The 25,875-nt window shown below is 37.3% G+C and overlaps 1 protein-coding gene across 3 annotated transcripts in view; it reads right to left on the bottom strand.

Annotated features, from left to right (window-relative positions):
• CRPPA (CDP-L-ribitol pyrophosphorylase A) overlaps positions 1-25,875 on the bottom strand; it is a 299,083-nt gene that overhangs the window by 253,473 nt on the left and 19,735 nt on the right. For all 3 annotated transcript variants that reach the window (XM_029234261.1, XM_029234263.1, XM_029234262.1), the window contains exon 3: positions 12,248-12,397. In XM_029234261.1, the coding sequence (XP_029090094.1) occupies positions 12,248-12,397 (150 nt within the window). The remainder of the gene's footprint in view (positions 1-12,247; positions 12,398-25,875) is intronic.

The raw sequence follows: 25,875 nt of genomic DNA, 5'->3' as shown, positions 1-25,875 counted from the left end.
ATCTTACTACAAGCAACTCTTTGCCAATAAAATGGACAACCTGGAAGAAATGGACAAAGTCTTAGAAATGTACAACCTGCTAAGACTGAATCAGGAAGAAACAGAAAATATGAACAGACCAATCACAAGCACTGAAATTGAAACTGTGATTAAAAATCTTCAAACAAACAAAAGCCCAGGACCAGATGGCTTCACAGGTGAATTCTATCAAACATTTAGAGAAGAGCTAACACCTATCCTTCTCAAGCTCTTCCAAAATATAGCTGAAGGAGGAACACTCCCAAACTCATTCTATGAGGCCACCATCACCCTGATACCAAAACCAGACAAGGATGTCACAAAGAAAGAAAACTACAGGCCAATATCACTGATGAACATAGATGCAAAAATCCTCAACGAAATACTAGCAAACAGAATCCAACAGCACATTAAAAGGATCATACACCATGATCAAGTTGGGCTGATTCCAGGAATGCAAGGATTCTTCAATATACACAAATCAATCAACGTGATACACCATATTAATAAACTGAAGGAGAAAAACCATATGGTCATCTCAATAGATGCAAAGAAACCGTTTGACAAAATTCAACACCCATTTATGATAAAAACCCTCCAGAAAGTAGGCAGAGAGAGAACTTACCTCAACATAATAAAGGCCATATATGACAAACCCACAGCCAGCATCGTCCTCAATGGTGAAAAACTGAAACCATTGCCACAAAGATCACGAACAACACAAGGTTGCCCACTCTCACCACTCTTATTCAACATAGTTTTGGAAGTTTTAGCCACAGCAATCAGAGAAGAAAAGCAAATAAAAGGAATCCAAATCAGAGAAGAAGTAAAGCTGTCACTGTTTGCAGATGACACGATACTATACTTGGAGAATCCTAAAGATGCCACCAGAAAACTACTAGAGCTAAATCAATGAATTTGGTAAAGTAGCAGGATACAAAATTAATGCACAGAAATCTCTGGCACTCCTATACACTAATGATGAAAAATCTGAAAGTGAAATCAAGAAAACGCTCCCATTTACCATTGCAACAAAAAGAATAAAATATCTAGGAATAAACCTACCTAAGGAGACAAAAGACCTGTATGCAGAAAATTATAAGACACTGATGAAAGAAATTAAAGATGATACAAATAGATGGAAAGATATACCATGCTCTTGGATTGGAAGAATCAACATTGTGAAAATGACTCTATTACCCAAAGCAATCTACAGATTCAATGCAATCCCTATCAAACTACCACTGGCATTTTTCACAGAACTAGAACAAAAAATTTCACAATTTGTATGGAAACACAAAAGACCCCAAATAGCCAAAGCAATCTTGAGAAAGAAAAACGGAGCTGGAGGAATCAGGCTCCCTGACTTCAGACTATACTACAAAGCTACAGTAGTCAAGACAGTATGGTACTGGCACAAAAACAGAAATATAGATCAATGGAACAGGATAGAAAGCCCAGAGATAAACCCATGCACATATGGTCATCTTATCTTTGATAAAGGAGGCAAGAATGTACAGTGGAGAAAGGACAGCCTCTTCAGTAACGGTGCTGGGAAAACTGGACAGCTACATGTAAAAGTATGAGATTAGATCACTCCCTAACACCATACACAAAAATAAGCTCAAAATGGATTAAAGACCTAAATGTAAGGCCGGAAACTATCAAACTCTTAGAGGAAAACATAGGCAGAACACTCTATGACATAAATCACAGCAAGATCCTTTTTGACCCACATCCTAGAGAAATGGAAATAAAAACAAAAAGAAACATATGGGACCTAATGAAACTTCAAAGCTTTTGCACAGCAAAGGAAACCATAAACAAGACCAAAAGACAACCCTCAGAATGGGAGAAAATATTTGCAAATGAAGCAACTGACAAAGGATTAATCTCCAAAATGTACAAGCAGCTCATACAGGTCAATAACAAAAAAACAAACAATCCAATCCAAAAATGGGGAGAAGAGCTAAATAGACATTTCTCCAAAGAAGATATACAGACTGCCAACAAACACATGAAAGAATGCTCAGCGTCATTAATCATTAGAGAAATGCAAATCAAAACTACAATGAGATATCATCTCACACCAGTCAGAATGGCCATCATCAAAAAATCTAGAAACAATAAATGCTGGAGAGGCTGTGGAGAAAAGGGAACACTCTTGCACTGCTGGTGGGAATGTAAATTGGTACAGCCACTATGGAGAACAGTATGGAGGTTCCTTAAAAAACTACAAGTAGAACTACCATATGACCTGGCAATCCCACTACTGGACACATACCCTGAGAAAACCATAATTCAAAAAGAGTCATGTACCCAAATGTTCATTGCAGCTCTATTTACAATAGCCCGGAGATGGAAACAACCTAAGTGTCCATCATCGGACGAATGGATAAAGAAGATGTGGCACATATGTACAATGGAATATTACTCAGCAATAAAAAGAAACGAAATTGAGCTATTTGTAATGAGGTGGATGGACCTAGAGTCTGTCATACAGAGTGAAGTAAGTCAGAAAGAGAAAGACAAATACCGTATGCTAACACATATATATGCAATTTAAGAAAAAAAAATGTCATGAAAACCCTAGGGGTAAGACAGGAATAAAGACACAGACCTACTAGAGAATGGACTTGAGGATATGGGGAGGGGTAAGGGTAAGCTGTGACAAAGTGAGAGAGTGGCATGGACATATATACACTACCAAACGGAAAATAGATAGCTAGTGGGAAGCAGCCGCATAGCACAGGGAAATCAGCTCGTTGCTTTGTGACCACCTAGAGGGGTGGGATAGGGAGGGTGGGAGGGAGGGAGACGCAAGAGGGAAGAGATATGGGAACATATGTATACGTATAACTGATTCACTTTGTTAAAAAGCAGAAACTAATACACCGTTGTAAAGCAATTATACTCCAATTAAGATGTTAAAAAAAAAAAACTTCACCTGAGTAAGACATGTATTTAGATACATATGAAAGTTGACTAAGAAAAGCATTAAATGTAACAGAAGAGGTTCTTCAGGAAGCAGAAGAGTAAGATCTTGGAAAACGGAGAGAAAAAATAAAATTTTTAAAAAAGAGGTGGCTAGCACAGATAAACTGCAGTAACCAACGATAAACCAAGAAGGAACATCAAGTCAGTTCTAAACACCTAAGATCCAAAACAAAGCAGGAAGGGAACTGACAAGTTTGCACTGTAATGTATCTGTATATACACGTTAAAAACTTTGATGGTAAAACACTTTAGGGTATAAGGCAACAGATTTCAAAAGTTTCAGTAAAGGGGAAAAAAATCACCAGGAATTAAGGTGACCAATAAATGACAGTGAAGTAGATGTTTTACTTTTTTAAACTTATTTTATACCTAGTAGGTTGTACCTATTAATCCCCTACCCTATCTTGCCCTTCTTACCTTCCCCCTCCCCACTGGTAACCACTAGTTTGTTCTATATCTCTGAGTCAGTTCCTTTGCTGTTTTCACTAGCTTCTTAGATTTCACAAATAAGTGATACCATATGTTGTCTGACTTATTTCACTAAATGTAATACCTCCAAGTCAATCCATGTTGCTGCAAATGATAAAATTTCATTCTTTTTATGGTTGAATACTATTCCATTGTGTATATATACCACATCTTTATCCATTCACTTATTGGACACTTCAATTGCTTCTATATCCTAACTATTTTAAGTAATGGTACTATGAACATGGGAGTGCATATCGCTCTTCAAATTAATGTTTTTGTTTTCTTCAGATATATACCCAGGAGTTGAACTTCTAGATCCTTTGTATATTGAGGAACCTCCATGCTCTTTTCCACAATAGTTGTACCAATTTACATTGCCACCATCAGTGTACAAAGGTTCTCCCTTTCTTCTCATCCTCACCAACATTTGTTATTTGTGGGATTTTTGATGATAGCCATTCTCACTAGTGTGAGGTGATATCTTACTGTAGCTTTCATTCACATTTCTCCAATGTAATGATGTTGAACATCTTTTGACGCGCCCATTGGCCACCTGTATGTCTCCTTTGGAAAAACGTGTATTCAGGTCTTCTGCCCATTTTTGCAGGTTATTTTGGACGTTATATGAACTGTTCATGTGTTTTAGATATTTACCCTTTACCAGCGATATCATCTGCAATGATTTCCTCCCATTCAGTAGACTGTCTTTTCATTCTGTCGATGCTTTCTTTTGCTGTACAAAACCTTTTAAGTTTAATTAGGTCCATTTGTTTTTTTGTTGTCTGCCTATTTTTAATGAAACATGAAAGGAACAGTATATACCCAAAGTAGACATAATCGGATAAAAGATGTGGTAAGGAAACTAGGCCATGAAGTCTGCAGACTGGAGTTTTGAGCAACGGACTGTAACTGTATGCCGTGCTTAGGAACTGGTACTTTATCCTATGAACCACAGAGGACAACCTAAAGTCCTAAAGCTGTGGATGAACACTGACAGATTTGCATGTTAAAAGGATCATTTGCAGGGATCACTGGTGTGGAACATTAAAGATGGACAAGGATGGCAGGAGGAACATCATCAAGAGAGATCCTCCCCCCACCCCCAACCCAAGTCCACATGAAGGATGAGGGCTGTATCAAAAGATAATCAAGTGATTAGTTTTTAAACTGTACCATCAAAGCTTATCAATGTAAGGGAAGATTCAGAAAAAAAGCAAGTATGAGATGTGCAACTTGCTACCATAGTTTGTGCCTGACATTTGAGGGGCAAAAGTAACGTTTTGCAGATACTTCCACTAATTCAACAAGTCGCTCATTTCCAACTCAAAGCTTTACCATAAGAGCCCTCATTTGGTTTTCACTCATTTTCTTCACAGTTTCTTCCATCTTTCACTTACTCATCCCACTACATATCTTTTCATTTCTATCCCTTTCTCAATTCTTCATTTATAAAAATGATTACTGCCCTCCTCTCTTTCCTACTTCTCCTTTTCAAAACCCCATGGGATGTGAGGTTTCTTCTGAAACTCTATCCTGAGGCTCTTCCTCATCACCTCCAAATTCAATCCAGGCCTAACTAAACACGGAGAGGGAGGCAGAAGGAATGGGCAAGTACACTCCTTAAAAACAGCAATAAAACCTCCGAGAACTGTAATGCTTGTGGATATAAAGGAAAGACTCTTCATAAAGTTCAATGCTTTTGACTGGTTTCTTGTTAACTTAGCATTTAAAGCCCAACGTGTTAGCACTCAGTACAAGATACAAGTCCTATTTTATTCTAATGCATGTGGGGTGTGAGCAGGGTACGTATTACAAAAGGAAATTCCTATTATATTCCTTTAATTTTATAATTGTATTTTGGATCTAGAGACTTCAGTGACAGGAATCTTTAAGGAATCCAAGGACTGTCTTAGGCATGTTTTTGAAAGGTGTTTTTCCCCTTTTAGGTTAAACAGCCAGTTTTATTAAAATACTCTTAATGGAGATTGAGAAAATTTAACACCTACGTATTAATCTCTGCAGTGAAGTCTAGTATATCAAACCAAAAGGTACATAATTAACACTGAAGAGAACAATTCTGTCACTAGTTGAGTCCTGCTCTGTCTTCCATGCATGTGCATTTTCATGAAAATTCAACAAGTTATCTTCTAAAATTCTCATTGAGAACTTAAAAACTTGTTAGAAATGAGGCCAGGTCTCAATAAAGTTTAGAATACCATCTGTGCCCATCATACCAATTTTCCGCAAGAAATTGATTCATGTAATTCAAAAAGCTTTTGTACGAAATTTTTCTAAACAGTATAGAACGTGATTATGTATCTGAATACTCAGTAAGAATCCTCTGGACCAATCTGGTGTTTTCCTCATGCTTCTGTAGACGGAGTAATTTCCACTACTGAATCTGTTACTCGTTAATTTAGCCATCTTTTCCTTTAGCAGCTGTTTAATGTATCATTAAAAAGTCAAGGAATGAAAGTTTTGCAAATCGTTTTTAAGCAACAAAAGCAAGTACGTGCGAAAGTCCAAAACCAATCAAAACCAAATACTTAAGTATTTATATATTTTAAATGTGTATCACATCTGCAGATTTTTAATGACTTCAATTACTATCAACCCAGTCACATGTCAGTATTCACATATCCAACTAGTTTTTCTGTTTTGTATGTGTACTCATACCCACACGTGTGTACATGTAAGCATAAATACATATTATATATAGTTAACATAAGGAGTTATATTAATATCATGAGCATTTTCATGCTCCATAAAGATTCCCCCAAAACAACTTTAAGTGACTCTTTTTTTTTTTTTTTTTTTAACATCTTTATCGGAGTATAACTGCTCTACAATGGTGCGCCAGCCTCCGCCCTACAACAAAGTGAATCAACTACACATACACATATGTCCCCATATCTCTTCCCTCCTGCGTCTCACTCCCTCCCACCCTCCTTATCCCACCCCTCCAGGCGGTCACAAACCACCCAGCTGATCTCCCTGTGCTATGCGGCTGCTTCCCACTAGCTATCTATTTTACATTTGGTAGTGTATATATGTCCATGTCACTCTCTCACTTTGTCCCAGCTTACCCTTCCCCCTCCCCATATCCTCAAGTCCATGCGCTAGTAGGTCTGTGTCTTCATTCCCGTCTTACCCCTAGGTTCTTCATGACCTTTTTTTTTATTTCGATTCCATATATATATATTAGCATACAGTATTTGTTTTTCTCTTTCTGACTTACTTCACCCTGTATGACAGACTCTAGGTCCATCCACCTCGCTACAAATAACTCAATTTCGTTTCTTTTAATGGCTGAGTAACATTCCATTGTATATATGTGCCACATCTTCTTTATCCATTCATTAAGTGACTCTTTAAATTCATTCAAAACTAATCTCTAGAAATAGAGGCCGAATAGAATTTCTCACATTTACAAAAATGCTGCAAATCACTAGCTTTATACACAAATGTTTGCCTATACTTCTAATTTCTCAGATGAATTTCTTGAAGGTTTTAGAAAAAAATTTCAGTATGTACATAACACATATTACCCCATGCAAAGCTTTTTACATAATAACTGACCTAAGTGTTAACACATAAACATGTATCTACATATACCCATGTATGGATAAAATTCTTACATTTGAAAATGTTAAGAACATCATGTAAGCCATGAACTCTTCCAGGTGCTACAGATAAGATAAAATTCCTGCTCTAATGGAGCAGTCATGCAGGAAAGAGAAAAATCTACCAAAAACACATTAGTGATATCTAATGAAACTAAAAGCAGAATTAAGCAATACATGACAGAGAACATTTTTATATGTAAGTTATCAGTGGAAAGCTTCTCTGAGAAGGTGACATTTGCATAGGGACCTAAATGCAGAGTGGAAACAGTGTTAATATCTTGAAAAAGTGGCCCAAAAGCAGCAGTACGTTGGATATTTTTCATATTTATATGCATATACTTTGATGCTCATCCACTGAACAAATATGCACTCGGTACTAATAAAATATCAGGCAAGTTGCTAAGACAGGTACCGTGCCTACTTTCACAGGGCTCATGGTCTAGCAGGGGAGTTGGACATTTCGTAAGTGATTTCCCAAGTAATTATTCCATTCTAATTTTGATGCTGGGCAGAAAAAACAGGGCACTAGGAAAATGTGTAGTGGGTTAGACTAACCTAGTGGGGATGGGGGTGGACAGTAAAGGCTTCCCTAAATGATAATTTACTTACTATCTAAAGGATATACAGCAAGATAGGAAGTAAAGTTCCAGAAAGGACCAAACTTATATTTGAGGAAATAAAGTAAGCATAAGTAGAGCACACAGAACAAGAGGATGAATGACATGAGACAAGAAATGGTGGGGGAAACAATCCAGCAGATCCATAGACAGAATTGCAGCTTGACATCTATAACTTCCCAGCACCCAATTTGATGAGGAAAAGTCATCCATAACCTCAAACTCGGGAAAAACAACAACAAAAAGAAAACAAGAAAAACCCACCTTTTTGGCCAGGCCATATGGCTTTGGGTCAGATTAAGATGTGTTTGTTCTATGTATAATACAATCTCATATGACCTTACTTACAACTGCCCGATTTCTGCTCAACTCAGTAAATGATCAACACTATTATGTATTTTCTACGTGAGTACCACAAAGCAAAGTTACACCCTTGATAAAATATAAAAAGTTCACATGTCAAGTCCACATTTCAAGGCCACATTAGTGATTGACCCATTTGATGGTTTTGCAGTTTTTTTGATCAAATTTTTCAGTTTCCCATAAATGTCCAGAAAATAGCCCTGGAAAATAGATAGACTTTTTCTTTGGGATGATTTTGTGTATTTTTAGCTTAAGTGTAAGAATTTAAGAACACAAGTCAGTATTTACTATGGACTAGAGGTATCCTTTTCTATCCTAAAGCCTAGATACCTCCCCCCTCCCTGTGTCTCAGCTGATGATCTGCACCCCGCATCACTAATAAAAATCAGACAACAAACTCCAACAAATCTTCCCACTACATCTATTAATCTACATCTGTACCCAAATATGGCCTTTCCTCCTATCCCTGTGGATGAACTGTCCATCCCCTCTCAATACAGTATCAGTCTTTTCCTTTCTACTAAATCACTCCATCATTTTATCAATATGTTGTCATGCCATCCACCTTAATAAAAAATTTCTCAGTTTAGAACCCCCTTCGGCCACCCCATTTTTCTGCTCCATATGCATGGAAGTTCCTATAAAAAGCGGCCCTCCTATTCTCTAGTCAATCAATTGCAAGCAGGTTTCCATAACTAACACCACCACCACCCCGACACTGGCGATCTCACACTGCTAAGGCTTATTATGGTCAGTTCTCGATCCTTTTTTTAAACCACTATGCAGCATTTAACAACTGCTCAATCACTCTTGAGCCCCTTTCTTCACTAGGCTTCTGGGATATTACCCTCTTACTCTTTGGCCACTCCTCTTCTGAATAATGCCCCTTCCCAAGATATCCATGTCCTAATGCCCAGAATCTGAATAAGTCGTTTAGATGGCAAAGGCACTTTGAAGATAAGAGATTTTGAGATGGGGAGATTATCTGGGACTATCTAGATGGGTCTGATGTCATCACTAGGATTAGATGTGACATTGAAATCAAGAGCTTGTAATGGTATGAGGGATAGGCCAGAAGCCAAGGAATGCAGGTGGCCTCTAGGAACTGGAACAGTCAAGGAGATAGTCTCCCCTATAGTCTCAAGAAACACAGCCCTACCACCTTGATTTTAGATTTCTGATCTCTAGAATTTTAAAGTATTTTCTTTTTAATTCTGTAAGTCTGTGGTAATTTGTTTCAACAGTAATAGGAAACTAATACATCTTCACAAACTCAATCTTTGCCCCAGGGTTCAGCCTTTGTAGCTCTTACTTTCTCTGTACCTGTTTTTCTAGTTAGGTCAGTTAACTCCAAGGCATTAAATGCCTTGCATGATGGCAATTCTCAAGTGCCTATCATTATCTGGATCTTTCCACAGAATTCTAGTTCCATATAGTCAAAAAGGTTAAGGGATACAGTTGAGTATGTCTAAAGGAAATCTCAAACTTAGTCTTTCGGAACGAAACTTTTGATCTGATCACACAAAACCATCTCTTCCTCTCGCATTCTCCATCCCAATAAAGGGCAACTGCAATTGGGAGATTGGAATTGACATACATACACTATTGATACTATGTATAAAATAGATAACTAATAAGTACCTACTGTATAGCATAGGGAACTCTACTTAATGCTCTGTGGTGACCTAAATGGGAAGAAAATCCAAAAAAGAGGGGATATATGTATACTTATAGCTGATTCATTTTGCTGTACAGTAGAAACACAACATTTTAAAGCAACTATACTCCAAAAAAAATAAATAAAAAAAAAAGGGGGGCAACTACATTCTAGTTATTCAGAGCAAATTCTTGGACCCATGATTCTTCCCATTCTGATATCCCATACGTGACCAATTGGCTTATCCTCATTTTATTTTTAAATATATTCAGAACAAACACTTCACACCAAATACTCTACTATCCAAATTGCCCTAATTGTCATCATCTTTGCCTTGATCATCACTATAGCTTACTTCTTTCCCTTACCTTCTGTAAGGTACCATCCCCACAACTGACAGGTGACCCCATAGAAGTGAGGTTTCACACAGCACCATCCAAAGTCTTCCCTTCTCATTCAGGGTAAAATCTAAAGCCCATAACATTGCCTTTAAGGCTCAACAAGATACTGGACCCAGGTACACCTCCTACTTCCCCCCATGATGTCATTCTCTTCCAGCCTTGCTCCACCTTCTTAGATTCTGCGTCCTGTGCGTAAAATAATGTTCTGTCAGTTACCTGCATGACTTATTGCCTCAATTACTTCCCGATGTTGGTTTAAACTTTACCTTTTCACAGAGTACTTCTGACCACTCTATAGAGAACAACTTCCCACCCTTGGAACTCTGTCATATCTTACTCTTCTCTATTCGTTAAAAGCAAACATATATATACACAAATCATATAGATGAGAGACATCTTTTACACAAATTTCCTTATGAACGCCTTTATGATCAAAAATAATTTTCATAAGAACTTGTATCAAAACCTCCAAAATGGCTTGAGAATTCCTCATCTGAACCACAGAACAGTTATTTTTGTGTGACTACGTTCTCATTCTCCCAAGAACACAACAGAAGAGAATTTATCACATACAACGGATACCTTAGGGTGTTGGTTCCCAAAATTCAGTGTCAGTCAAGATCACGTGGCCAGCTTGCTTGTTAAGACACAAATGGATGGGCCTTATTCCCAGAGTTTCTAAGTAACTAAGTCTGAGGTGGAGACGCAGAATTTGCATTTTAACAAGTTCCAAAACATGCTTATGCTGCTGGTCTGGGAACCATAATTTGACAACTATTGCCTCAGTGTATTAGGGCTTAGTTCTCTACTGAAAACCGTTGAAACATGCTACTCTAGTGTGAGGATCATAAGGTTATATTAAATTTTCTAAGACAGAGCTATCATATTTATTATTCTTAATGTAAATGCTTATATAAAGATGAACAAATTCTTTCATTAATCTTAAAAAATATTAGAAAGATTTAGCAAGATTTAGGCTTTATAGGATTATCGATAGGGGAATATTTGATTAATGATCAAATACAGGTAAATTTCTGTATAACGAGTTTTAAGAAAACAAAACAAACCACTGACGACTATTCATACCATGAAAACTGATTACGATTTACAGTCTCAATATTTAAAACAGTAACCGATAGTCAAGATTGATTCATTGTGATTAACTTTCTATCCAAAATGCAGTATTCTTTTATTATAAAATGTCAATATTTATGTTACCATTATCTCATATTCTTTAAAGTCCATCTATCTCTATTTACTGATTGTCTAACATCAGCCAAGCACTGCCTTAGTTGTTGTAAGTGATCTTATTTCATTGGGAAGTTTCTGACAAGCACAATACCTGATATTTAATAACTGTTTAATAAATAAACACAGAAATGAATAGCAGTAAAATTTACAGGTACAAAAATGTTTCCAAAACATGAAAACAAAGACAATCCAGTATAATCTAAACATGAATGATTTGATATTTTGAAATCACTTACCTTTAAAATTTTAACAAAATATCTATACAGCTGTGCAAAATGTTTACTACATTAGGCCTGAGATTGCAGGCCTGAGCAGTAGACCTGCTCACCAGGTGGGCCCTCGGCCAGTGTCTGGGAACTTGGCTCTTGGAGTGTTTCCAGTGAACAGTTAACTGGTAAGAGTGGCTCACTGTGCCTAGATGTTCACATAAACAATATGGTTTACAATATGCTTTATGTTGAACACCGGCTTTTCTCCTGGAAGTCTGAAGTTTGTGTGCAAGGCAGAGGGTATCTATGTGACCAACACAATACCTTAGACATCAAATCTCTAATGGGCTTCCCTGAAAAGAAACATCACACCCAAACTGCTGCCTTCTCACTGCTGGACGGAAGGCGTACTTTGTGCGACACTGAAGGAGACAGATCATGAGGAAGATTACACATGGATTCCTCCAGACTCTGCCTGGGTCTTTTTCTCTTATCATCCAACTTCACTCTAATCACTTTTAGCCTTGAGTCCAACTACGTACTCAGTTCCTTGAGTTCTTCTAGCTAATCTCCAAATATGGGGGTGGTTCTTAGAGACCCTCAACACAGCAGATTGTCAAAAAGCGAAGACTCTTACCTGCTGATATGCTTCATAGATCACATCAAATAGAAAGGCCTGTGGCATTTCACTTGCCCTGTGTCTCGCACGTTCCAGTGAGTGGTCTAAACAGCCATCTACAGATGGACTGATGACAGTAGATACAAGAGGTCGGATTGCTCCTGCAGCCTAAAGCATAAATAAACAGAGAGGCAAATGACACAGGTATTTCACTTAGAAAACATCTGAAAGTCAAATTCTGAACTCAGTATCTTTGTTTTGAAACAGATCTTACACCTTCAACAAGCTACCTCAAGAACATACTTAAACAAGTCTTAATTTCGTTCATAAATCAAATCATTTCCAGTCAAAAACCAATCTCATACCACTACAGTTCCATATATTAGAGACAGAAATAATTTTTCATTATGGATCCAAAATCCGCTTCATCACAGGCCACTGAAGTCAAATACGAAAAAAGGATGCTAAGATACAACTGAGTGTTCCCTGAAGATGGGAAGGAGACTACTGTCAAAGAACTGAAACGGATTATACGTGAATATTTACTTGTTAGTGTGCCTTCAAGTATTTAATTTACACATCATTAAGGAACAAGACATATTCCCTAAGATCCCCAAAATGAGCTCAGACACCAGCCAAGTGACAATGAATATATGTCTTGCTCTAACTCCTGCAAAAAAACAGCTCCATTCAAATATAGCATCAATGCAACGCTCCCAGAGGCTAATATCCATTGATTTCAATTGCTCCTATGAAAGCTCTGTCTCATTAATAGATGCATCTAAACTTTAAAAAGACACCTTACCTGACAGCTTTTCCCTTTACCTTTAATAAGTTTCACTGGAATACAGTCTTGAAGGTCATTACCAGACAGCTGCCTTGGTGAAGTAGCCTTAAACTTCCTAGGGTAGGCCTTAACCCAGCTGTCTTATATTGACTATAATACCTAAGAACAAATTTGGTCTCAAGGAGACCAACATCTGAGAAGGACAGTCCATAAACTAGTTTACAAAAGCCAAGGGACTGGTTGAAAATCAAAGCTAACGTGAGAGCCAAGCAGGCTGTACAAATTGTGTGGCCATTTCCAGTGACTCAAGCAGAGATTTGGAGCCTAGGCATAATAGCAAAAGTGAAGAGACAGCCAGGGGTGATAGGGAAGGAGTGAAGTCCAAGTAGGTGAAAAGTAGATAAAGAGCAAGCCCGTATGGTAGTTCTAGTTTTAGTTGTTTAAGGAACCCCCATACTGTTCTCCATAGTGGCTATACCAGTTTACATTCCCACCAACAGTGCAGGAGGGTTCCCTTTTCTCCGCACCCACTCCAGCATTATTGTTTGTAGGTTTGTTTTTGGTTTTTTTGGTGGGGGGGGGGGTACGCGGGCCTCTCACTGTTGCGGCCTCTCCCGTTGCGGAGCAGAGGCTCCAGACGCGCAGGCTCAGCATCCATGGCTCACAGGCATAGCCGCTCCACGGCATGTGGGATCTTCCCAGACCGGGGCACGAACCCGTGTCCCCCGCATTGGCAGGCAGATTCTTAACGACTGCACCACCAGGGAAGCCCTGTTTGTAGATTTTTTGATGATGGCCATTCTGACCAGTGTGAGGTGATACCTCATTATAGTTTTTATTTGCATTTCTCTAATGATTAGTAACGTTGAGCGTTTTTCATGTGCCTTTTGGCCACCTGTATGTCTTTTTTGGAGAAATGTCTATTTGATTTTTTGATATTGAGCTGCATGAGTTGTATATTTTGGAGATTAATCCTTTGTCAGTTGCTTCATTTGCAAATATTTTCTCCCATTTTGAGGGTTGTCTTTTCGTCTTATTTATGGTTTCCTTTGCTGTGCAAAAGCTTTTAAATTTCATTAGGTCCCATTTGTTTATTTTTGTTTTTATTTCCATTTCTCTAGGGGGTGGGTCAAAAAGGATCTTGCTGTGATTTAGGTCATAGAGTGTTCTGCCTATGTTTTCCTCAAAAAGTTTTACAGTTGCTGGCCTTACATTTAGGTCTTTAATCCATTTTGACTTTACTTTTGTGTATGGTGTTAGGCAGTGTTCTAATTTCATTCCTTTACATGTAGCTGTCCAGTTTTCCCAGCACCACTTATTGAAGAGACTGTCTTTTCTCCATTGTACCTCCTTGCCTCCTTTGTCATTGATTAGGTGATCCAGCAATCCCACTCCTGGGCATATATCCAGAGAAAACGATAATTCAAAAAGATACATGTACCCCAATGTTCATTGTAGCACTATTCACAATAGCCAGAACATGGAAGCAACCTAAATGTCCATCAACAGAGGAATGGATAAATAAGATGTGGCACATATATACAATGGAATATTACTCAGCCATAACAAAGAGTGAAATAATGCCATTTGCAGCAACATGGATGGACCTAGAGACTGTCATACTGAGTGAAGTTAAGTCAGACAGAGAAAGACAAATATCAGATGGTATCACTTATATGTGGGATCTAAAAATAAGGGTACAAGTGAACTTATCTACAAAACAGAAATAGAGTTACAGATGTAGAAAACAAACCTATGGTTACCAGGGGGGAGGGATAAACTGGGAGGTTGGGATTAACATATACACACTACTGTATATAAAATAGATAACTAGTAAGGACCTACTGTAGAGCACAGGGAACTCTACTCAATACTCAGTACTCTGTAATGGCCAATATGGGAAAAGAATCTAAAAAAGAGTGGATATATGTATATGTATAACTGATTCACTTTGGTGTACACCTGAAACTAACACAACATTGTAAATCAACTATACTCCAATTAAAAAAAAAAAAGAGCAAGCCTGACTTGTCAAGCCTAGCACCTATCAGCAGAGGTTAGAAGACAGGAAAGGAACACACATGCACATACGTCATAGTGCTTTTTAAGGAAAAAAATATAGTTCTATTACTTATAATTAACTACTTACGGTTAATTCTATGCCAGACAATGACATAAAAATTTAGAAGAACATGAGACATACAAAATGTCTCCATGAAGAGCTGTGCAGACTCTCTGCAACTAGAGAAAAGCATTTTTAAAAAAACAACCATTTAAAGCCTTTGAAAATTGTCCTAAGGGCATTCAATAAATTAACATTTAAAAATATCTCTTAAACCTTGGAGAGAACAGAGTCTGTGGTACTGGAACCGTCATCTGTTTTTTTCCTTCATTCCACAACACCCAGCTCAATGTGACTTTAGTTCCACTCAGAGTAGGTATGGCCAAAAAGAAAGGGTTCCCTCTCCCACCAGCTCCCAGTGGGAGGGGCAGAGTGCCAGCATTTCCCATCCCACTCAATTCCATGTCACAAAGGCTCAGTTACCAGCAAGTATGGCCAAGAGGTTGTAGACTCCCTTCACCCACATAGCCTCCACCCAATAGAGTACAAGACCCACCCCAGGCATGGTAGGTAGGGAATACTGGGGCCCTGATCACTCTTGGCCCAGTCACACACAGGGCAGAGGTTCTGTGCCAGGAGAGGCAAAAAGAAGATGAGTCTAATGTCTCCAGGCAGCACCCTGCTCACGAAGCAGTGGTGTCACTCAAACAACATGCCCAACTATAGCTCCAAAGCAGTGGCATGGTGATTTTTCACAGGGAGAAAGACAGGCTCTAAGAAGAGACAGCTACTAAGCTCTCCCCAAGGGAACTTGCTTAATTGGAAGTGTGAGGAAGTTTAAGGGTAAGCATGCTCTCAAAAGAAACGGAGATCATGGTAAGCAATTAAGAGGAAGGTGAGAGCTTCATGAGAACAAAAAGCTGAACCATAGGGAAGCTAGTTTACCAGAGACAACCAGAACAAGAGACAGCTAACAAGAATCACCCACCCACCCACCCCCAAAATCAAAGCAAACCTCCAATACCAGCTTTACAAACTACCCCTGGCTAAGGGACCAGAATTTACTTGGATCAAACTGTAGGGTACTTTATGTATTTGGCATTGTTCCGAAAAAAGAGCAATGAATGGAGCTTATCAGTTGAGCGTCAAAGGCAGACAGTATAACAGAGATCGGGGAAATACAGATGAAGCGAACCCTGCTAAAACAACTGTCATTCCGTGGTGACTCAACACTTGTCTAGAACTGCTCCCTCTGAAGTGACTTTAGAGGTTTTGCCCTGTACAGGAATAAGACTGTAACTTTGCTGGTCTATTTTAGTAGCTAAGAAAATAATAAGCCTAGGGGAGGTAACTGGAACTGACAAAATACATTATCCAAAATATGCATTTTTCAACAACAACCAAAAAATGTAAAGACATGCATCCAAACAGGAAGGTGTGATCTATACAAAGCAAAAAAAAAAAAAAAAAAAAAACAGGCAACAGAATCTGCCTGTGAGAGGGCCCAAGTCACACACTTATCAGGTAAGACTTCAAATCAGGTATTATAAATATGTTCAAAGAATGAAAGGATATCATGCATAAAGAAATAAAGTATGATGACCGTTAGTATTATCAATATTAGGAATACCTATTTTTAAAAACTGAGTAGCAATTTTAGAATTGCAAAATAGCTAAAATGAAAAATTCACTGGAGGGGTTCAACAATAGATTTGAACAGGAGAATAACTGAACTTAAAGTCAGATCAACAGATTACACAAAGAAAAATGAACAGATTCACAGAGAAACGTAGGACATCATTACAGACATTTTTGTAATAGGAGTACCAGAGGGAAAACGAAGGCAAGAAAGGAGCAGAAAAAATTATGACTGAAAATTTCCCAAGAAAAGCAATCTGCACACTCAAGGAGCTCAGTATACTCAAAGCACAATACACACAAAGGAATTCATATCCAGACACATCAGAGTAAAAATGCGAAAGCTAAAATCACAGGAAAAAAACTTGAAAGCGGCCAAAGAAAAATGTTTTATCGTTAACAAGGGAACACCAATAAGATTAACAACTGATTCTAATCAGAAACAATGGAAACCAGAAGGCAAGTGGCTGATATGGTAACTGCTCAAAATAAAAACCTGTTAAAGGTTAAGTCCAGCAAAATGAGCATTTACAAACATCAGATCAAAATAAAGATTCTGAGCAAACAAGCAGAATTTGTGGCTAGCTGATTCACCCTACGAACACTGAAAATCTTTAAGCTCAAAGAAAGCAACCCTAGACAATAATTCAAATCCACATGAAAAGAGCACGAATCATTTAAAAAAAATTAAAAAGTTATAAATGCCTTTTTCTCCTCTCTTATGTTAAGAGGTTTAAAAAGGAATGTATAAAATAAATATATAAGTTAATTGATCAACCTATAATATTGAAATATATATTTGACAAAAACAGCATATTGTGACAAGGAAAAGATGAGTAAAGGTGTATCACAGGAAGAAACTAACAGATGATAACTTGAATCTACAGTAACAAATGAAAACTGAAAATGGAAAACAAAAAACTTAATATGACATTCCTTATAAATACAGCTCACCTTTCTTCTCAACTTCTATAACTGGTGTAAAATAAGATGAAGTGATAACAACAATGGATTATTGGGTTTCTAACATACATGCACCTAACACTAATAGCACAAAAAGGCAGAAAAGGGAATAGACCTATTTAAGAGTAACATTTCTGTACCTCCCTAGATTTTAGTTAGCATATATCTGAATTATGTTAAGATGTATACTGTAAGCCCTAGAGTAGCCACTAATAAAAAGTTAAAGTGAGAAAATAAACAAATTAATGTTCCATAGAAAATATTCATTTGATACGAAAGCAAGCAGTAATGAGAAAAGAGACACACATGAAACAGAAAATAAAGTGGTCAATGTATATCAATAACATTAACTTTCAGTCGATTAAACAATCCAAACTCACATTGTCAAATTGGATTAAAAACCCAACTGTATGCTGTCTACAGGAGACACACATGTGAGACTCAAAGATCCAAATATACTGAATACAGAAGGATGAAAAAGGATACGTATCAGGCTAACAGCAACCTGTAAGAAAGCTGGAGTAGCTATACCAGAAAAATTCCAAAAATGTTAAAGATAAACCCATCTTAAAATTTAAAAAAGGTCAATTCAACAAGATATAAAAATTTATCTAACAGATCCCCAAATACATGAAGCAAAAATTGGTAGGATTTAAAGGAGAAATAAATAATCCAGCAGTTGGAGATATCAACACCCCACTTTCAATAATGAGTAGAACAACTAGGCAGAAGATGGCCATGGAAATAAGACTTGAAAAGCACTATAAACCAACTATATCTAACATATCTATTGAATACTCCACCAACAAAAGTCTATGTTCTCCTCAAGTACACATGGAGAGTTCCCCAGATCAGACCATACGTTTGGCCATAAAATAAGACACAATAAATTTTAAAGGAGTAAAGTCATACTAAGTATGTTCTCTGATCTTAAGAGTGAAATTAGAAAACAGTGATGCAGCCACTATGGATAACAGTATGGAGGTTCCTCAGAAAGTTAAAGATAGAGCTACAAAATGACACAGAGATTCTACTTCTGGTTATTTATCTGAAACAAACAAAAACACGAACTCAAAGATACCCACCTCCATATTCACTGCAGCATTATTTACAACAGCCAAAACATGGAAACCTAAATGGCCATCTTCAGGACATGTGAAGACCTCACAGGCATTATGCTAAGTGAAATTAATCAGAAAGACAAATACTGTATGATCCCACTTACCTGGAACTTAAACAAAAGACAGAAATAGCTCATAGATACAGAGAACAGCTTGATGGGGGACATGGGTAAAATATGTGAAGGAAGTTAAAAGGTACAAATTTCCAGTTATGAAATACATCATGGGGATGTAATATAGTTAATACTATATTGCATATTTGAAAGTTGCTGAGAGAATAGATCTTAAGTCTCTTCAGAAGAAATTCTGTAACTATGTATGGTGACAGATACAGACTTATTGTGGTAATTTCTCAATGTATACAAATGTTGAAACATGTTGTACACCTGAATCCAGTATGTTGTATGTCAATTATACCTCAAAAAATGTTTTAGAGAAACAAAAAGAAGTGTGAGAATTAAGAACATAGCAATTGGGGCTTCCCTGGTGGCGCAGTGGTTGAGAGTCCGCCTGCCGATGCAGGGGACACAGGTTCGTGCCCCGGTCCGGGAAGATCCCACATGCCGCGGAGCAGCTGGGCCCGTGAGCCATGGCCGCTGAGCCTGCGCGTCCGGAGCCTGTGCTCCGCAACGGGAGAGGCCACAACAGTGAGAGGCTCGCGTACCACAAAAAAAAAAAAGAAACCGCCTGCCAATTCAAGGGGCACGGTTTCCAGCCCTGGTCCGGGAGGATCCCACATGCCTCGGGTCAACTAGGCCCGTGCACCACAACTACTGAGCCTGCGCTCTACAGCCTGCGAGCCACAACTGCTGAGCCCACAGGCCACAACTACTGAAGCCCGCATGCCTAGAGCCCGTGCTCCACCACAAGAGAGGCCACCACAATGAGAAGCCCGCACACCGCAATGAGAAGCCCGCACACCGCAGCTAAGAGTAGCCACCCCTTGCCTCAACTAGAGAGAGCCCATGTACAGCAATGAAGACCCAAAACGCAGCCCAAAATAAATTTTAAAAAGCAAAAAACAAACAAACAAAAAAAACATAGCAATTGAACAACACACTACTAAATGAATCCAAGAAGAAATCACTATGGAAATGATACTTTGAGATCAGTAACATACACAATGTAAAGTAACTGGAGAATGCAGTTAAAGCAGTCCTAAGAGAGATTTATAGCTGTAATTGTGTATATATAAAAGGACATTTTCAAAATCAAAACCCTAACCTTCCACCTCAAGATACTGAATAAAGAGAAAGACTTAAGCTAATGCAGGCATAATAATAAACATAAGAGCAGAAAATAGAATAGAGAAAAACCAAAAGTTAGTTCTTCGAAAAAGTTTAAACAGTTTTTTTTCTAGTTTAGCTAAAGGTTTATAAGACTCAAATAAGTAATATCAGGAATGAAAGTGGTGGTATTTCCACTAACCTTATAGAAATAAGGAGAAAGAAAACTGCAAGCGTATTTTAACAAATTAGGTAACATATAAAATCACATTTTTCTAGAAAGACACAACCAAAACTAATTCAAAGATAGAAAATCTGAATAGACCTTTAAGAAAATTAGGCATTTTTTAATTTCCCACGAAGAAAAGCCCAGGCCCAGATGGCTTCACTGGTTAATTGTAATGAAAGTATTTTTTTCAATACCAGTTCCTCACACCATTTCAAAAAAAATAGGAGGGAACACTTCCCAACTCACTCTTTAAGACCAATATTACCAAAACCAGAGACATCACAAAAAACCAAAATACAGATCAATACTCCTGAAAGATATAAACACAAAAATCTTCAAGATAACAAACCAAATTTGGCAACACGTAAGTAGTATTGTGCACCATGACCAAGTGGGATTTATCCCAAGAAAGCAAAATTAATTTAACATCCCAAAAAAAAAAATCAATGTAATACACCATATTAATAGAATAAATAACAGAAACACATGAACATCTCAATAGACTCAAAAAAATTATCTGACAATATCCAACACTTCATGAAAAAAGCATGCAACAAACAGAAGAGAACTTGCTCAATCTGATCAAGGGCATCTACGAAAAAAATCCACAGCTGACATCATACTTAATGGTGTGATGACTTAATGTTTTCCCTTCAACATCAGGAACAAGGATGTCCACTGTTGCCACTTTTAAGAAAAGTACTGGAAGTTCTCGTCAGGGCAGTTATGCAGGAACATCTAATAAAGGCATCCAAGAAAAGTAAACTATCTTCACTTGCAGATGACACAATCTTATACACAGATAATTCTAATGAATCCACTAAAAATACTATTAGAACTAATAAACTAGTTTAGCAAGAATGCAGAGGACAAGATTAATATATAAAAGTTAACTGTATTTCTATATATTTGCAAGGAACAATCCAAAAGTAATTCCTTTATAGTAACTTCAAAAAGAATCCTTAGGAATATATTTAACAAAAGTGCAGTATATTTAAATATACTCAGTAAGTGCAAAACATTCTAAGAACTACAAAAAATTTCCACCTCTTTTCTAAGATCCAACATCTCCACATACTTACTGGCATCCATTCCTTCTCATGTAGGTCTCTATAGCAATAGTCTTCTGTCCTCAGTTTGTATTCTTTTACTGAACTGTCTCCGTTAGAGTACATGCATTTTGTGACATCTCCCATCATTAAGTCAGTCTTCCATTGATCATACGTCTGCCAGTTAGTGCCAGTTTAAAATAAGACTCTTTCAAACAATTGTCCACACTATACTATTCCTTATCTGTAATTTTTCTCTCCTCCCGTGTGCTCTGTAGTCTACTTTTATTAGGATTTCATCTCCACAACTCCACAAAATAAATTTTTCAAGCTCACAATGACCCTCACATTGCTAAATCCAGTGGATAGCTCTTTATCTTCTTGAGGACATTTGTTCACTTGGTTTTCAGAAACCATTATCACCAAGCAAACTCTCTCGTCTTCTCACACTTTAAATCCTAGATCCTTATATCCTCCTTCTAAGTGGAAAGCATTTCCAGAACTCGGACCTCAGACTTCCCTACATTCATTCCATAGGTGACCTCTTCAAGTCCGAGTTTCAAATACTATCTTATACGAGACTTCGCAAATCTATAAATCCAGCCCAGATATTTCTCCTTAAATCTGGAGTTGTACATCCAAATACCTATTTAACATCTCCATTCAGATCAAAACACACAACCAGACTATAAATATCCAAGTTCTGGTTTCACCTATACCACACACCCCTAACTGGCTCCTCTACAGATGTTCCCATCTACATAAACGTCTACTCTATTCTTTTAGTCGTTCTTACCAAAAACATTGAAGGTCATTGATTTCTCCTCCTCTCATATTTCCTATCCAAACCATCAGCAAGACATCAGCTTCAAAATATCCCAAATCTGCCCACTTTTCATTGTTCCTACTGCCCCAATCTGAACCCAAGGCACCCATATTCACTCTCTCAGATCCCACACAAATCAAGAGCCATAAAGACATTAGTAATTTTGGCTATATTGAAATAAAAATGCTTGCTCATCACAAAACAGTATTTTAAAAAGAAATTTTTAAAAGGGAGATAACAGTTACAAAGCATATACTTTGCCAAGTATTCGTTTCCAGAATAACCCCAACAAACCAGCGGTTATTTGAGAACTAGAAACAGGGGCAAAAGATGTATATGTGCAATTCAATGAGAACACATAAAGCCCATAAATATATGAAGAATACCCAACCTACTTATAAGATGCCAATTTAAACCACAAAGAGAAAGCACTTTCCACTATCTGGATTAGAAAAAAATAAGTCTAACAGTGTCAAGTGATGGTGAGAATGTGGGGCAACAAGCTGTTGTTAATACACTATTGGTGACTGTAAATTGATACAAATTTACAAAATAATTCAGCATCATCTGGTAAGGCTGGTAACGCTCACACATCTTGACTAGAGAAATCCTTGCACATGTGCACCAGAAGACATGAGTAGCACTGTTCATGCTAGCAATGTTCATATTAGCATAAACTAAAAACAAATGTCCACTAACTGTAAACAGATAAATTGTGACATATGAAGTAGTGCTCATGAAGGCATTATAGATGCACAGATTAATGTGAATACATTTCCCCCAATACACTGGGCAAAAAATATATATACAAAACAGTTAAAAATCATATGAACGTGTGAATTATACCTCAACAAAAAAATAAAATCTAACAAGTATGTTCTTTAGGGATACACGCTACAAAACTGAAGACAAGGGCAAGAAAACAAAGTTCAAAATAATGTTTATCCACCTGGGAGGAGTAAACACGATCAAGGCAGGGACAGAGTTTCACAGTGACCAGTAATGTTCTATTTATTATACCATGTGGTAGATCTGCAAGTGTCCGAAGTTCTCTGACTGTTTTTGGTATTTTTAAAAAGAGAATTTCTAAGATGTGTATTTATGGACCCTCATTTTGATTACTGAAAACTAACTTCAAGAGCAGAGATCATTCATTTTTGAGATGTCATTATAGGATTAGTATACTGCAGAAATTACTAGGTTCTTTCCTATGGAAGCTAAAACATCAGTTGGAAAGTAACACAACATAAAGACAATTGAAAGCACAAGGTGGCTACCAGCTTCCTAAGTCTCACTACACAAAAGCCGAAGAAAAGAGTCACAAGTGAAAATACCTCTGCTGTCCAAGTATGGACAAAGTGAGTTGCCTCTTAAGTACAGCTACCTGAGAAGTTTGTTTTATAAAATGTAATTCCCAAGTTATCAAACACACTGTTTCCATGGGAATTAGCATAATGAGCTCTGAATGGAAGCTTAACAGCTCAACACCACAGTGATTACGTGCCTCTCAGGGTAATGTATCAAATATTTCCACATATCAATGCATGGAAAACATCATAGATACAAATCATACAATACGAATAAAGAACCCCACCTCTACTGTTTACTTTTAAAAGCAAAATTGAACAATGCTTATCATCCATCAACACAGCAGGTACTAACATGCATCCCTCCTCAGGCATCTGCGTTCAAGCTAATTATGACACTACAACAGAAATCCTCTGACTAGGTAATTACAATTTCAGTTAGCTGAGTTATCTTTATTCAGAGACTACTTAATGTTTACAGAATAACGTCTTCAAAGCTAATCATTGCCAATTATGAGATTTTGACTATTTCACATTTTTATACTAGAATACTTCCCATCTCCTTTTATGAGGAAAGAATCTATAGTTTATTCAGTATAGAAATATAGCTTTTAGAAAAACCTGTCCAAACTGTGCTATCACTACAAAGTATCCCTAAACCTGAATATGCAGCACAAAGGCATAAGGAGCCCCCGCTGTACACAAAACTTTAATTCTGGACAATTAGAGTGATACCATTTATCTGAAACCTAATATGATCAGAGATAAACTTGGATATGTACTAAACTTTAATTCCTAGGTATACTCATCTTTCCTTAATCTACCCTTTCAAACTTCATTTTAAAGTAATTAATTGAACAGATTTGCAAGGGCAGATAGTTTCAGGTAATTAAGCAAAACAAAAGCCTTTCACATAGCAGCTTCTCTAGCATCAGAAACAGATCAAGTTTCACCTCAGACCATGGCAGTCAGGGAATAAGTAGTTCACCACCTGCCCTGGACTTAATTTAAACCTTTGTCAACATTTCCCAAGAAATAATCAGAACTCACTGTTTTCTTCCAGAACTCCCTCATTCTTTAGACATAGGACTTAAATCAATACCAAACTTTCTCTTGAGTAGATAAAGGATCCATTTGGCCCAGGAAAGCTTATTACCTGACCCCCACCCAGGACTGAACTCTGACCTTCAGTATGGATCATCATGACCACAACCACCCAGAGATCAAGCAATTACTAGCCATGGTCAATTCTACTTTATGTCAAATTTCCAAATACAGAGTCAAATATCTGTTAAGTGAGTTTTTCATCTCTATTTTAAAACAATCCATTCCTAGGTATTTTATTCTTTTTGATGCAATGGTAAATGGAATTGTTTCCTTAATTTCTCTTTCTGATCTTTAGTATTTAGTGTATAGAAATGCAATAGATTTCTGTGTATTAATTTTGTATCCTGCAACTTTATTGAATTCATTGATGAGCTCACTCTGAAAACTGTAAGATACTGATGAAAGAAATCAAAGATGTCACAAAGAGATGGAAAGATATGCCATGTTCTTGGATTGGAAGAATCAATGTTGTCAAAATTACTATGCTACTCAAAGCAATCTACAGATTCAATGCAATCCCTATCAAATTACCAATGGGATTTTTTGCAGATCTAGAACAAAAAAATCTTAAAATTTCTATGGAAACACAAAAGACTCTGAATAACCAAAGCAATCATGAGAAAGAAGGACAGAGCTGGAGGAATTAGCTACTTCAGACTAAACTATAACGCTACAATAATCACAACAGTATGGTACTGGCACAAAAACAGAAATAATAGATCAATGGAACAGGATAGAAAGCCCAAAAATAAACCCACACACCTATGGTTGTACCACTATGGAAAACAGTGTAGAGGTTCCTTAAAAAACAAAAACAGAGCTACCATATGATCCAGCAATCCCACTCCTGGGCATATATCCAGAGAAAACCATAATTCAAAAAGATACACGCACCCCAATGTTCTTTGCAGCACTACTTACAAGAGCGAAGACATGGAAGCAACTTAAATGTCCATCGACAGATGAATGGATAAAGAAGTTGTGGTACATATATACAATGGACCATTACTCAGCCATACAAAAGAATGAAATAATGCCATTTGCAGCAACATGGATGGACCTAGAGATTATCATACTAAGTGAAGTCAGACAGAGAAAGGCAAACATATGATATCACTTATATGTGGAATCTAAAAAAATGATACAAATGAGCTTATTTACAAAACAGAAACAGAAAACAAACTTATGGTTACCAAAGGGGAAAAGTCGGTGAGGGGAGGGATAAATTATGAGGTTGGGATTAACAATATACACACTATTGTATAGAAAGTAGATAATCAACAAGGACCTACTGTATAGCACAGGGAACTCTACTCACTACTCTGTAATAA

This window comes from Monodon monoceros, unplaced genomic scaffold, assembly GCF_005190385.1.
Source record: "Monodon monoceros isolate NGI ecotype Baffin Bay Population unplaced genomic scaffold, NGI_Narwhal_1 Super_Scaffold_2, whole genome shotgun sequence".
Lineage (NCBI taxonomy): Eukaryota > Metazoa > Chordata > Mammalia > Artiodactyla > Monodontidae > Monodon > Monodon monoceros.
Note: the sequence above shows the minus strand (reverse complement) of the source record. Positions and strands in the feature narration are given on the sequence as shown.